Here is a 15386-nt window from a genome sequence, read left to right on the forward strand (position 1 = left end):
CCACGCACACATTATACAGAGACAACGAATCATACAAGTATGTAAATCAGCATACAGGGAATGTCACATAAGCCAATGAGGATTACAAGGTGTATGAATCACATGTCATCCATACTGGTGGGCAGTTATTTTAAGAGGGTTTGGTCTGGAGAAGCACAAACTCAGGATTTAAAGAGTACTCAAGTGGTTAGGGGTTGGCTTTACTGATAAAAATGTATATCTGCCCAAAGATACTCATTTTAGCAACATTAGAATAATGAAAGACTGGGGAAGTTCTAACTATATCGCAAAACAAAAAACGCGAAGTTCTAACTATATCATTCAGGTTTGGATACAGCTCTTTGATGACAGTTCATTGGTCACTGTCCTATGTTAGCATTGTAACGTCTGAACTGCAAGCAACACAAGGATCTCTGTCACAATGACAGTAACCCACTGAGCTTCCACATAAAATACAGTTCATCTGCACTTAACTACTAACAGAGAAATGATTGCTCTCCAGCAGGATCATTAATCCCCAGCGTTATCTGGGCATTTTTTATTGTCCTATTGTTGTCCTGCATCAGCCATGATAACGATAAAAACGGATTAAATGAAGCACACACAAAGTACATGTCCTGCTGCGTCTGTGCAGAATTTAAATAGAAAAACAAATAGTGACACATTCTCCTACCTACTCCATTAGTCAATCTTAGTGTCGCAGCCTGAAGTGATGAGCAGCTGCAGGGGTTGGGAAAGGTGAATCAAAATAACAAACTTCTTTTCTCCTGCGCTGCATAGAAAAAGAATATCCACGCAGCAGGACAGTCTGCAAAGGTTACCGCGGCCAAAGAAAGGATGTGTCGCCTTTCGCCGTGCCCCTGGTGGAGATGAAGGGGTGAAAAAATAAACAAAGCCTCGTTAACATGTAAATGGTCTTTTAAGGACCTGTGAAGTACTCGGGTAAGGCTGCGATAATCTCAAAAACTGTCTGTGACGACGGGGGAGGTGGGGGGGGGGGGGCGGCTTTGAAGCACTTTGAGCCCCATGGCGTTTCGCGCCTGCCTTCAAGCCCTTACTAGAACCGGGCCTGAATTAGGGCAGTCCCGGGACGCTTTTTTTAAATGAAGAAGTAGGGGAACGGACTAGCATAATTTTTAAAAGTAGGGGCACGCCGTGCCCCTCCGTTCCCCCCCACTTCTAACACTGGAAAAGACACATGAACTTAAGGTACACTGGTTGGGTTAGCGTGGAGAGATGAATCAATTTGCAATGAAGCTGTTCTGCTCATGGCATCTTATCCTTTCGGAGCAAATTGAGGCGGTAAATCAGCCTCGTCACTCAACAGGCCCCTTTCAGCGCAGCCTACCGCAGGGAACAATGAAACATTCCGCTGGTAATGTCGGGTGCAAATTTAAGAGCCTAACTCGAAATTAAAAATAAAAACAATAGCAAGGGTTGCACTACAGGTGCCACTGCCAACGGGAGGACAGGGACATAAACAGTGGCGGAGTTTGATGGAGGAAGACCAGAGGTAAATTAATCTTTTGATCACAAGGGACATGGCACTGTGCTAATACACCTGTGCCATCACGCCTCGAGCCTGTACATGGGCGGCGTCATATTTGTCAATCTGTCACAGCACTAGTTGTTCCAGGTGCAGTCTGGTATCAGCAGCGTTTGGTCACAATGTCTTGCTGTTTTAAGGTTGTTTGAAGGGGCGGAGACAGTGGCTTATTTTTCTTGGTGTGTTTAGTTACAAATGTGCCCGTAATTTTACGAAATGCTGCCTTCTAAAACGTCAGGCAAAGTTTACCAACGTCACCTGAGGAAAATTCCCCCTCTCCGCCACTGAGTCACTTCAGGTGGATATGGGCCCCTGAAGGTCAGAGTATGCAAATACATTGACTGGTGATACTGGGCGCTAGCGTGGTGTTTGACGCACTACTGCTCAGGGCTATGCCACACCCTGATTGGCATCAGGTTAAACACTAATGTTCCACAGCTGCACATAGGTGATTTCCCAGTGTGAGAACTCTTGCTCCTCATTGTGAGAAATTGGGTTGACTGGGGGTTGAGCCCTGGTCAAGAAACAGCCACAATCCTTTGCAGGGTAAACAACAAAAAGTCACTAAATGAACTTATGATTATCCCTAGGTAAGCTTGGTACAGAAAGCAGTCAGGCTTACCTTAGAGGCAATACGTAAAGTATTTATGCAGCACACAAACAGTAATAAAGTGAAAACACAACAAAAGAAAAGTCCGACACCAATTTAGAAAAATATAGAGAGAATATACAGTGAGATCAAAAGAGAAGACATGTTTTGTGATCTGTTCATGAATTTGAATCTGAACTAGACCAAGTCATAGCTTAATCTTTTTGAGGTTGGTAAATTTGCACAGTAATGCCTTTGAGACTGTATAAAAACAGAACAAAGAAACACTTTATTTTAAGAGGTTCCTTGAGGTGAAGAGGGTTATCAGAGAGTTCTGCACACCAAAGCAGAGTGAAATAAGTTTACAGTGTTTGAGAGTAACGGCGAAAATCTAAGACCCAAATCTGAGAAACCTTATGTTGATGGAATATTATATTAACAATGTTAGAATTAAAATATTTTGCCGACCCATTGATGTTTTATGGTTCAGATCTTTTTATTTATTTATCCAGGAACAAATATTCTTATCTAAATCCAAAGGCCGATTAGGTAGAACAGTGGGAGAACAGAAGAAGGAGATAGATGGTGAGGAAGGGAGGATACCAGGGGGACTGGGAAAGGCAGGAGAGGAGGGATAACATGTCAGGGGTTGTCACCCAGGGAGCACTCCTCTCTCACAAGAATTAGCTCGTTCTTAACGTATTCAGTGTCAGCAGGCTGGGTCTTTTAGTGTGTCAAACCCACTGCGGTCAGTCTTTGTCTTGCTGATCAGGCGTGCCCCCTCGTCCTGTAAGCTGGTGTCCTGTGCCAGAGATTGGATGCATGGGCCCCTCATTTTGTCAAAGTGTAGCAACTTGTTCTGCAGGGACGGAGTAAGCTTTTCCATCCCTGTGAGGTCCCACATATTATGCAGCCAGTCAAAGTGAGACGACAATGTATCTCTGCCCCATTTGGTTTTGATGACATGTTTAGCCCAAAACAAAGCCATTATCCTTGCCTTCCCTTCGTTAGAGTGTAGAGGGTGTGTCGGGCATTGAGGGGTCTCAGTAGGACGTGGCTAGAAAGACAGGGTATATCTGTTGCAAACATTTCATTGGTATCTTTCAGCACTGCCTACCGGTAGCGTTTGAGTTTGGGACAGAGCCAGAGGAGATGCGTCAGTGTGTCTGGGTGGCCGAAGTTGCGTTAACAGCCATTAGGACTGTTGAGTTTCCATTTCACCTTTTGGCTGGGGTGTAGCACCAATAGGGTGTAATCTTAAGCATTGCTTCTTTTCCCGAGGCACAGAATGAGGAGGTGTGCATTTTGTGGAGGATGTCAGTCCATTTCTTTTGGATGAAGTTAAAGTCCAGCTCAGCCTCCGAGCTGCGGGGCTAGAATAGGTGCACAAGTCCCATGTTTTGAATCGTGTACCCAGACCCGCCTTCTCCAGTATTTCTCACAGAAAAAAGCCAGTGCACTCGATGAAAAGACTTGTCTCTGTCAATTGACAAGAGAAGTGCTGAGACTCACTCTACAGTGAATGTGTGCAATGTCTTTTTTTTCGGTGACGTCACCCAATACGTTGAGCAGCTGTAGTGGTGGGCACTACGGAAGCCAGGACAAATAGCACTGAGGAACTGGCACCATCTGACCTCTCTAGAGACACCAGTGAAGACTCTGGAGTAAATAAATACAACCTTTGAGGCTAGGGGTTCTGGGAGAGTATGATGAAGAAGAAGGGCAATAAGGTCTTTACAAGATTGATGAAGAGCATTGTGATAGACAAGAATGCACTGGAAGCGCGAAACAAGGGACCCAGCGAGAACGTATGAAGGAAAGAAATCACGAGGGGCTATAAGGCGAAGGTCAGCTGGAAAGCTGACAAGGAAGAGAGGGTGGGTGTATAATAGAGGGAATGAGAAAAGAGAGGTAGGGAATGGAGAGGGTGAGAAAATGGACAAAGGAAATACAAAGCAGATAGCATAAAAAGAGCCAAGAAAGAGAGTGAAATACTGCACAGGAGGTAGGAAAGCATAGTGGAATGATTTTGATGGGATGGGAGAGAAAAAGTTGGAGATAAAAGTGACAGAGAATTGAAAGAAAAAGGCAGGGATGAGAATGAAGTAAAGATAGGATGTTCAGAAATAATGGAAAGGAAGAGATAGAAAGCAAGAGGGAGGAAGGAGGAATGAAAGAGAAGGAACAGTGGATGCACTTTTGGCAAAACTAAATGATGAGTGGGCCCGATGTTGTATATCATGACAGGAGTCTGCATCAGGAAACCCACCTAAAAAAGGGCAAACTGCCCCTGAGTACTGATGGCAGGGAGCCTGTGAGGTGAAGGCAGCCTGCCTGGTGTTCTGGGCAGTGCGAGGTAAAGGCAGACTGCCTGTTGACCTCGGCAGTGTGAGGTGAAGACTGCCTGCCTGGTGTCCTGGCCAGTGTGAGGTGAAGGCCGCCTGCCTGGTGTCCTGGGCAGTGTGAGGTGAAGGCAGCCTGCCTGGTGTCCTGGGCAGTGTGAGGTGAAGGCAGCCTGCCTGGTGCCCGCCTGGTGTCCTGGGCAGCGTGAGGTAAAGGCAGACTGCCTGGTGACCTCGGCAGTGTGAGGTAAAGGCAGACTGCCTGGTGACCTCGGCAGTGTGAGGTGAAGACTGCCTGCCTGGTGTCCTGGGCAGTGTGAGGTGAAGACTGCCTGCCTGGTGTCCTGGGCATTGTGGATAGACCACCACCTATGATATACTGCTGGCAGAGTATACCCAAATATTAACTCCACTATCCAGGTTTACTTGTAACAGCTGTATTGGTAACATTGGCGTAACAATAGACCCGCAGCCCCTGCAGTATGGCGGGTCGCTGGCCTGAGAGCTCTTGTATGGCGTGGAGAATGGGGGGGCCCCCTCCATGTACTTTGCAGGGGGGCTCCCTCAAGTCTTGTTACGCCACTGTTGCTGTACAATACCATTAGCAAAGCAAATGACTTTAACTTAATCAAAGGCGAGACCTATTGCATTTTCAATGCTTGTTTCCCTTAGCTCTGAATTAGCTATTTCAGTTAGTGCACTTTTAGAGGGGGATATATCCTGCAGTCGAAGTTTCAGAGTGGAGGCTCTCCTACTGTGCGATCAAAGGCTCTGGAAATACAATCCTGTTCTCCCTACAGGGTCAGGTGCAACTCAGAGGTTATGCAATAGTAAAGGTGTTGTACAGGATACCAGAGGAGAAAGTCATGCTGACTCGGTGACTGTTGATTCCCAGCTCACACTTCTTTGTTCCTAGATGTCGTCTGTGTTTCTTCCTGACTTTCGTCTTTCATTGTCCGACCACATGCTTCTTTTCTTTCCCTCCTCCTTTGTTGCCTGTGTGTGAACCCGCTTTCCTTTTTCCTTGTTCCCTTCTCCCTCTTAAGTTGCGCTTGCCTTGTCCTCCTAACCTCTTTACTCTATCTACTTCCCCAATTCTTTCCTCCTCAGTCCCCCTCATCTTTTATCTAACTTGATATCTACAGATCATCTGATTTCCCTTTCCTCCTCTCCCTTCACACCCTCTCCTCCTTTCTCTCCCACCCTCGCCTTCTTCCTCCTTCTTCGGTTCTCCCTGTTACTGATGACTCTCGTCCTTATCTTTTCTCTGTCTCCTCCTCCCAACAACCTTGTTCACATTCTTGTAAGTATACGCTGGAGAATCATTCTTTCTACATCTCCTTTGCCCATCTCTTCTGCTCTCACCGTTTTCTCAATCCCTCTCCGCCATTCTCTATCAATCAGTTACTGAACCTCCAGCGCCAAGAAACCGCAAGGTGTACGCCGCGCTCTACAAGTGTTTTAAATTAAATTAGAAATTTACTTTTGCCCTTTCTTCCTCTGCACCCTCCTTACTATCACCCTCCAAATCCCACTTCTTCTCTCCTTTTTCGAGCTTTACTCGCATTCTCTCCTTACTCTCCCACCATCTCCTTCACTCTACTTCATTCTAGCTCCTCTTTTGTCTCCGCTGTGCTCACTACCTCCCTTTCTCTTCCTCCTCTCGTCTCCTTTTCATACCCCGTCTCTCCCTACGCCTTTCTCTTCTTCTCCCTTCTTTTGCTGTCTTTTTCATAGTAGTCTTTCTCCTCCTCCTTTCTACTCATAAAATAACAGCAAATAGCACGAGATACTGTCCTTGAGTGTGGAAGGGGAACACATGTGGCCATGCAGGGTCCAAAAACAACGAGAGGGCTCTAAGCGGGCACACAGGACGGCAGTCCTCCTCTTATGCCATATTTCTGTATTGCAGTGGGACATCGCTGCCAGTTTAGCACAGAAAGCCAAACCCCTGGCGACATCCTCTGTATCAAAAGGCCACAGTCTTTTCCTCCAGACTGATCTAGGTCACTTGTGTAAGGTCTTATCTATGATGTCACGGTCAGATTAAAGATCAGGCCACGTAATCTTCCTGTGATGTCGTCATTACACACATTATCATGTTTTAATACCAGCGTTCTATTGGCTTTAGAATGTTGGTGGTGATGAGCAGGGCTTTAAGTGGGATAAAAAAACGTGAGTGTTTCTAAAAGGGGTGTGGTAAACCTGTTAAAGAGGTGTGACCAACACAATTAGGGGCGTGGCTTAAATCGTGGGACCTAGCATTTCATGCTTAAGGAAATCATGAGTTCTCACTCAGCAAAGGATAATAAAATAGCAACAAAAAATACTTCCCTAAACGTAGGAACTGACTTGGGTTACTTCTCTATGTTACTATCTTTCAGTACTTTCTAGTCCCTTCACTGTTACTCTTCCTATGTTTCTTTTAGCCCGGCTCGTTGTTATTTACTTCCCTGTTGCTATCTGGTGGGCTCTGTCCTCTGCCCATCTCCTTCAGTCTCTCCCGTTCTCTTGGTGATATTACTGTTTTTGCTACTTCCCTGCTACCTCTGCATGTACGCCTATCTCCCTTACTCTGTCTCACTTTCTTGTACCGTCTCTCTCACACCACCCCATCTGCCTCTCCATGGGGGGCTCACCTTCCCCCGTGTTCTCTTCCCCCAATCTATTGACAACATTCGCCCGGCCCCTCTCATGCCTTTGTAGGTGGCTGTCCAATTTCTGTTTCTCCATCACGATCCTCTCCTTTCATCCTGAGTGACGTAGAGAGGTCTGTGTTTCCTACTTTCATCGTTCGTTCGTCTTTTTAAATTTATTTAAGGACCAGAGCAGACAATGCTCTGTTCCCTCCTGCTCCCCTTAATTCCTCTTTTTGTCTCATCTCACTATCCCATTGTACTTTGCACCCTCCCTCCTCTTCTTAGGTTTGGGGGAGGTCGGGAAGCTCTCCTCTCTCCTCCCTTGACCTCATCCCCCGTGGAAATAATAATAGACATTTTTTGGGAAAACGGCTCACGCCACAGGATCCGACACAGGAAAGGCCTTCTGCCTTCCATTTCACAACCGACTGATACGCTCATTATATGCACCTAGGTTCGGCGAAAGTGTGCCTCTGGTGAGGTAAGAGACAGGGTGAGAAGGGATAGCGGTGCTTGTGCTCAACGCAGGGACAGAAGGGGGTGGACAGAATCTGTAGCGAGCGTGGGGCAAGCTGGGGAGGAGACACAAATAAATGCTTGGTCGGAATAAAAGTACAAGGTGAGAAGAATTCCGTCAGAGTGCCTGTGGTGAATTCAGTGAGAGAGTGAAGACAGAGAGCAGGGGCGGCTGGTGACATTTTAAAGTGGTGGGGCGTAAAATGATTGGTATACTTCACCGTAGCGAGCGAGCGTAGCGAGCGAGCCCGAACCCCTATAAGGAGGGTTCGGGGGGGTTCTCCCCCCGAGAAAATTTTGAAAAAAGAGAAGAGAAATGGTGCATTTTCAAGCAAATTTGAGAAAGCAGGAAGGTTAATAAAGCAATTGTGAAAGTGCAGTTATAACATTAATAAAGAGATGTCATATAACATAGGTAGCTGCTTATTCAGTGTATAACCACAGAGCTTCATAACAGACTTCGAGATACAATGCATTTCTGAGTACCTCACTCACAGATGTTTTTTATTTAACAAACTAAACTGGTTGCAAAGTAGCAGCATTCAACATTGTTTACTTTTTGTAAATGAAATCAGCCCGTCTCTCTCTAAGAGCAGCAAACTTTTCAATAACTTTAGTGTTAAAGTCCGGGATTTTCTGAACTAGCTTGCTCTCTACAGAGAGCATTGCCAAAGCATTGAGTCTTTCCTCAAGCATGGTGTTTCTCAGGAATGTCTTAATCCTCTTTAAGGCTGAAAAACATCGTTCTGCCTCGACTGTTGTCATAGGAGTGGTTATGACAATTTTAAGTAAAGCCACTGTCTCTCCAAGTGACTTTTCCATGTTAAGTTTATGGATTAAAGCCAGCAAAGACAAGGCACTTGTGGCCTTCCGATACACAGGCATTCCGTACAGTACAGTCAACTCAGTTCTCAGCTCTTCTTTATTGAGCATAGGATAAGCTCCCACAGCCTCATTCAGAGCACGCTCCGGGAAGGATTCATCATATTTGGCAAACTGTTGACTTTGCAATAATGTGGCACTCACCAAATGTTTAGTGAAAGAAAAACGCTCTCGTGCCTGCACAATTACAATGTCACAGATCTCCTTTGCAATTCGGACCATAGTGGTGATGTTTTTCCTGTGGTTTGTGAAAAAATATTTCTCTGGCAGTTTGCTCTCTAAATTGTCAACCCCATCTCTCACTTTGCTTATGCTTTGTACAAACATAGTAGTATATGCTTGCACTTTGACAGTATCTATCTCTCGTGCTTGTAACTGATTGTATAACAGGTCGACAGCTAGCATTATATCATGAAATAAATACAGTAAGAACTGAAACTCTCTGTCTTGTAGTGTTCTACCAAAGCCATGGGCTTCAATCTGACTTTTGTAATCAAACTCATCATTGGCTTCTATGGCTTCAAAACATTTCAGAAGGTCCTCTCTATGTTCATAGATTAGGTTGACTGTACGGATGTTAAAGTTCCAACGAGTTGAGGATCCCCTTGGAACGCTTTTGTCTACAATGTCATGAAGTGCTTCTGTTCTTTTGGGGGAACGCGAGAAGAATGCTGCCATGCCTCCTATATCCTGAAAGAAAATCCGTGTCTCGGTGATCTTTGATACTGCCTGTTGCATAATAAGATTAAGTTGGTGAGCGTAACAGTGCACATAATGAGCATTAGGGTACACATCTCGAATTCTCTTTTGTACTCCACTAAGGCTTCCACTCATTACGGACGCACCATCATAGCTTTGCGCAATAAGTTTTTTTTTTTGAGGCAGCTCTGGAAAAATTAAGCTCAGTTGACGCAGTATAGCTGCAGTAATGGTTTCTGCACTAGAGTCTCTTAAATGTGTGAAACCATAGAACCTCTCCACAACTTGTCTGTCATTGTCAATGTATCGAAACACTAATACGGACTGTGTTTTAGTGGCCACATCAGTGGTGTCATCAGCCTGAATAGCCACAAAGTCTGTGTTTTGCAATTCTTGCACAATATGGCTTCTCATAATTTCGAGCATACAGTCAAGAAGTTCATTTTGTATTGTTTTAGAGGTGCCCTTAAAGACTGTAGCACGTGCTAAATGTGCTTCCATATCCTTGTCTATGCTTGCTATTAAATCCACAAGGCCTTTGAATATTCCAGGATTTGGGGAACCTTCCGATTCATCATGGCCTCGCAATGCCAGTTCAAAAGCACCACAGAAACGAATGCAATCAATTATTTTGGATAGAATCTGTCTGTTCCTATCAACTGTTTCATTGTGTTTCTGTATTGCTTTGCGGTATGCATCACTTATCTGCTGCTCAATCGGAGCATCTTCCCCCAACATTCCCAGTCTAGTCAGGTTTTCCATATGCTTTCTTGTGCGTGAATGCTTCTTTATTTTTTCAGACAAATGCTTCAAGTCTGTTACTCCTTGATTTGTCCAAGAAAACTCACCACCAAACAGCAAGCAGGGGAAGCAGAACAGAGAATTTCTTAAAGGGCACCCTGTAAGCCAATCAGCTTTTGTGTACCAGGCGTTTGAGAATGTACGTGTGGACATTTTTCCTCTGTCCTGGGAAGTTTGCTGTAGTTTTAGGTCAGGCCGATGAGGTCCCAATTGCTTTAAATCTATTTTCTCTTGAAGTGGCCGTGCCTGGAATGACCTTGTAATCAGCTCTTGTACTGTATTCATGATGACGATGCTGGCCTTACCAATATATATTAAAGAAACCTGCCAATAATCAAAGTACAACATATAAGGTGCGGTGCAATAATATAAAATTGCAGTATAAATACATATATCTTGTGCAGTATCGCAATAAATCTCCAACAGCTCCCCTTTGCACAACATGACTGCTAAAAATACAGCCTTACTGCCTGCTGCCTCTGTGTGCCATAGTGGTTGCTGAAGGCACTGAAACAGACACTGCTTGAGGGCCTTGAACAAGGCAAGGGATAGTTAGTGCTGTAGCCCTGTGATTTGGCCAATAACGGTTGTTAACAGCAGTGCTGTTAACAACCGTTATTGGCCAAATCACAGGGCTAAGGCTGTTAGTAAATTCCATCTACTGAGGGTACAATGTTCAGAATGTGTGCCTACCCCAACCACCATGTACAGTGACCACACACATAGCTCTAACTCCAATCTAAAAAAAAAATAGCATCAGTTTCCTTACCTTTAACTCTGGTGTTTGCTGGGTCGTAGCCGGGGTGAAAGAGCAGCAAAGGAGGTCTTGTTCTTCGCCGGAAATATGACCAAAAATTTGGTAAGGGTTGTCAAGCTTTAGAAGGTGCTGAAAATAAAAATAACGTGCTGTAACTAGACAAGCATTGCTTTTAAAATACAAGTAATCCCAATGAATTTTACCAGCGTCAGTTCTTCAAGTTAACATAAAATAACTACAGTGTTCTTAAAATATTTATTTTGTTTGATGTTCGGGGAAACCAGACTTTTTTTTAGTCTGCTACGTTAAAATTATCCATTGGAACCTGCTTACATTTAAATGTAATAATGATATGATCTTTAGCTTTCAGTATCTTTATGGAATACAATAGATCACAATTTTAAATTCAAATTATCCTTTAATCAATACATTAAGAAGTGCAACACTGGTAGTAGTCCAACGTGAAAAAATAGCGTGAAACTGCGTCTCGTCGTGAATCTGCAAGGAGCTTGACCCACCCGGACAGAGCGTGCGAGTAGTTCAGTCAGTGTGCATGGGCATAGTGTGAAAAGCTTGGCGTGCATGCTGCACCGGTACTGGTGCAGATCTTCAAGCATTTATTTCAAGAGCTCCCCTTGAGAACTGTCTCTAAAATCTGTAAATCTACCGGATTTTGCTTCAAAACAGCGTTTTGCTCCTTTATTTTATTTCGGGTTGTGCAGCTATAAACTATAAATCCTAGTTGGGGTGATAAATTGCACACCCAGCTGAAACCCACCTCATCGCTCGGTTGTGTACATGGACAGAGAAAGTGCGCATACAACCATTCTTCGTACACACACATTGTTTTTGCTCCTAGCTCACAAGCGCCCAACATACGCCCTATCGGTTTATCACATAATTGTGGGACATATGCATTTCTATTTTCTATCCTGTTTTTTTGGAGTTAAGCTTTGCTGGAGCATGAATTGCTGCTTACTTAGACAGTTAGGACTAGGACACCTTTAAATGTTTGACTTAGAACGTGCAGGGTGGGTTTAAGTTTTCCCATGAAAAGACGCACATTGTGTGTCCATGCTAGAGAGGTGTCAATGGCCTTTCTCCAGAAGATTCACCTCCTTGGGGAGAATGTGGATCCCCTTAACTTTCTGATACATCCCGGTGCGTACAATATCAATCCCCGAGCAAAGCGAAAACAAAGGGAGTCACGATTCTATTTTGTAGTCGAGGAGCTGCTTTGTTCTCCTTTTCATAATACAGCTGCTGGTTGTATGTCATTACAGCGCGTTGCTTAGCACACGTTATTACAACGCAGGCGCGCAACACCCATTGGACTCACAGGGCTTCAGCCAGCCCCCCCCCCCCCGTCGCGTGTGGAAGCCCGGGCTGAGACAGCATCCCGGCGCACACACAGCCGCACCCGAGCACTTCACAGGTCTTTAAAAAACCATTTGCATGTTAATGAGGCCTCGCTGTTGTTTCACCCCTTCTAAGAGCCCCTGCAGCTCCACTCTGCCTATTGCTTAAAAGATTCAGCCCCCCCCCCGAAATTTGGCTCTAGTTGCGACTCTGCAACGCACATAATACCACGCATACAATTACAACATTTCCAAGAAGATTCCACATTCTAGGATGGTGAAAGCAGGGAGGTCACTCATTGTTCGGGGTCAGCTGGAGGGAATGGTTACGCTTGCCAATGTCTATGGGTAACCAGATCATAAAGCAAAATTCTATGCCACACTATTAGTATATCAGACAGTTATGAGATTCATAAGTACGTTTAGCACCATTTTAACTAACTGTGCTTGATGCGTTTTTAACTAACTGTGCTTGATGCGTTTTTTTACTAAACAGCCTTTTACCAATTTGAGAGGCAAAGCCTCTTTCGAACTTTTTTTCAATTCATGATTGGGAATAAAAGCCCATTGCTGGTGGAAATGGCCTGGGGAGGCGGAAAAGATTGGGCGGTAAAAGAAGAAGCCAGTGGAAAAGCAGAGTCCAGTGTCATAATTTCATGAGTAGGGTTGCAATGAACGAAGCTCCATGAAATCATTCAGAAGACAGACGGCAAGGAGCACGTTTGATCTGTGTGGAAAAGAGTGTGTGCCACTCTGCGTGTGAAGATGGCGCAGCCCAAGGTAACGCCTTCCACCTGTATCCACAGGCATGCTCACACCAAGGACGCTGTCGCCATTTCATTATTTTTAAAAACACTACACAAACACCCGATCATGTGGGTCGCTGTCTCCATAGCCATGGAGGACAGACTACCGTCCCCATCGTCTTTAATACATTTTTAAAACAAGGCGTGAGTTAGGCGTGGAGGAATGGCGTGAGTGAGGAGTTTGATTGATGCACGTTAACAGCGCGGGGTCGGGGAGCTCGCAGTCAGACAGTGTGATTGGACTTCTCAACTTTGCTACCCTTAGGTGCCCGCGTTAAAAGGGTACTCTTGGTGCTTAATTGTAGGCTCAATATGGAGGCTAAGTTCCAGGACACCGGTGATTATTGACGTTCATTATAATAATTTGAGCCGACCCTGACTGCCCACGTTCCAACACAGCTCTTCTCCAGAGTGCTTTGCTCCATTGTCGTCTGAGAGATGTTGACTTTAGAAGTGGTCAGTATTCTGAATGGATGAATAGATTGCCGAGTTCTGAGGGAGTTATCGGTTCATTCCATACAGCGATGGCCACCCCGCTGCTCGTTCGTGACATCCTATCGAAGTTTTCATTGATGTGGCGAAAGAGGAGCTGTTTTCTGGGCCTGTAGTCACGGCTTTTTGGACTCCTACATGCATATGTCAGTAGCTTGTTTTTGGTCTTCGAAATCTGGTCTTTCCACATATACACTCAGTCATCCTTCCACTCACGCATCCGTGGACCCACTTCAGAACTCAACCTCTCTGCATTCATGAAAATATATTCAAACATGTCGACGAGCCATTAGGGATTTGTAGCACATGGGAAATTCAATTTACGCCCTCTCCCCATTAAAATGCATATTTTAGTGAGTCTCAGAGCTGCTCGCTCATTTATATTCATCACTGCGGTTTATACGGCGGTCTTCACAATCCTTCCTTTGGTGAAGATCGCGGCAATATTTTACAACAGATGATAATAAAACAGCTCAAGCTGCCGAAACAGGGCTGCCATCTCCTATGTGTTGTCCCAGAAGCATGGCGAGTGTAAGAGCTACAGGCCTAGTACATATTTCCTTATTGTTTTCTCATACAGTACTTACTTCAGCCCAGGTACTTTTCACGATGACACACACGACGACGACGAGTCACTCAGTCACGACGGGTCGACTCCTCTGAACGCACCGCCGCCACGAGGTTGTGAGCAGACAGTGTGTCGCACCACCGCGTGCGTGATGACGCGACCGACTGCTGGAGTGCGCACCTCATGGCCAATCACTGTCACTGTGTTCAGACATAAGCCACAGTGATTGGCCATAGGTGCGCGGCACCCAATTAGCAGTTACTCGTTGCTGTAGCAGGCTCTCAGCCAATCCAGAGACGCTGCATTATCAGCGCCTGCCCTGGATTGGCGAAAGAGCACGGATAGGGCTCGCCCGGATACCTAGAGGGGGGCTGCTGCAGAGGCAACCCTCGGCCTCTCGGCCCCCTCCGAGTCAGTACAGTAGTCAGTGGCAGACAGTGCGGCGAATGCGCATGCTCGTGCTTGTCGTGAGACAAACTCGAGCATGCGCAATAAAATTGCGAGCCGCTGCCTGTCTGTCAACTAGTCTCAAGTTACTGTGCTCGCCCCCCGGCCCCACCCCCTTCATGTCCGACGCAATGCATCATTTGCATTGCCATTGCTGCCGGTCTACTCTGGGGATTGATTTGCGTGCATGGTAAGTGGGGCTCCGCCCCTGCGCCCCAATGGACGCACCGCCGCTGACAGAGAGAGACTGTGCTGAAGCGAGGAACAGTGAGGAAAAGAGACATATTAGTCATCAGTGAAGGTACAAGATGGGAAGGTGAGAGGTGAAGTGCTAGTGGCGTAAGAAGTGGGCAGGCAGAGTTGCGGTGAGTAGATGGGCAAGGAGGGAAGGAGTGAAACCGTAAACGAGCATGAAAGGATCAGGGTGAGAGACTAAATGCCTGTCTAAGAAGCCGAAGAGAAAGATACAGCAGCCGGTTACATTTAATGCCTTTGATCGTCTCTACAGCCCCCCAACCCCCCCCAGCATTAGCCGAAGCTGAATGTAGATGTTCCTCTACCTGTCTCTGCTGCAAGGTTGGGTCTGCACAAAGAACCGATAGAACGAGGGATTCTGTTAAACAGTACCTTCCCTTTCCTCCCCTCCCTTCCGCGTCACAGTCCATCCTATAACAAGCCTCGATCTCTTGTCTTTATGGGGCCATGTGTTTCAAATTAGAAACACATGGCCCCATACAGATCAGAAAGTGCTTTGCAACACGCGCAAAGCAGGCCACCGAGTCCGGCTCGGAGGCGAAAGGGCGTCTACATAAAACTCTCATTTCCAATGGCAGGCCACTGTTTAGCATAAACGGTGAAGCCAGCCAATGAAAATGAGAGCGGGGCTTAAAGCCCTCTTCTGAAAGTCCTTGTTAACAATACATCTCGCGAGCAGCGCATGCGCT

At 45.7% G+C, this 15386-nt stretch overlaps 1 protein-coding gene across 1 annotated transcript; it reads right to left on the reverse strand.

The window, feature by feature from the left end:
• Positions 1-7958: 7958 nt before the first annotated feature.
• Positions 7959-11041, reverse strand: LOC146796810 (zinc finger MYM-type protein 1-like). Its single transcript, XM_085629528.1, has 2 exons — positions 10784-11041; positions 7959-10338 (listed from the first exon to the last, which is right to left on the reverse strand). The coding sequence occupies exon 2, from the start codon at positions 10297-10299 to the stop codon at positions 8185-8187; it is 2115 nt and encodes a 704-aa protein (XP_085485654.1). The 5' UTR covers positions 10300-10338; positions 10784-11041; the 3' UTR covers positions 7959-8184.
• Positions 11042-15386: the final 4345 nt, after the last annotated feature.

Source organism: Triturus cristatus, chromosome 10, assembly GCF_964204655.1.
Source record: "Triturus cristatus chromosome 10, aTriCri1.1, whole genome shotgun sequence".
Lineage (NCBI taxonomy): Eukaryota > Metazoa > Chordata > Amphibia > Caudata > Salamandridae > Triturus > Triturus cristatus.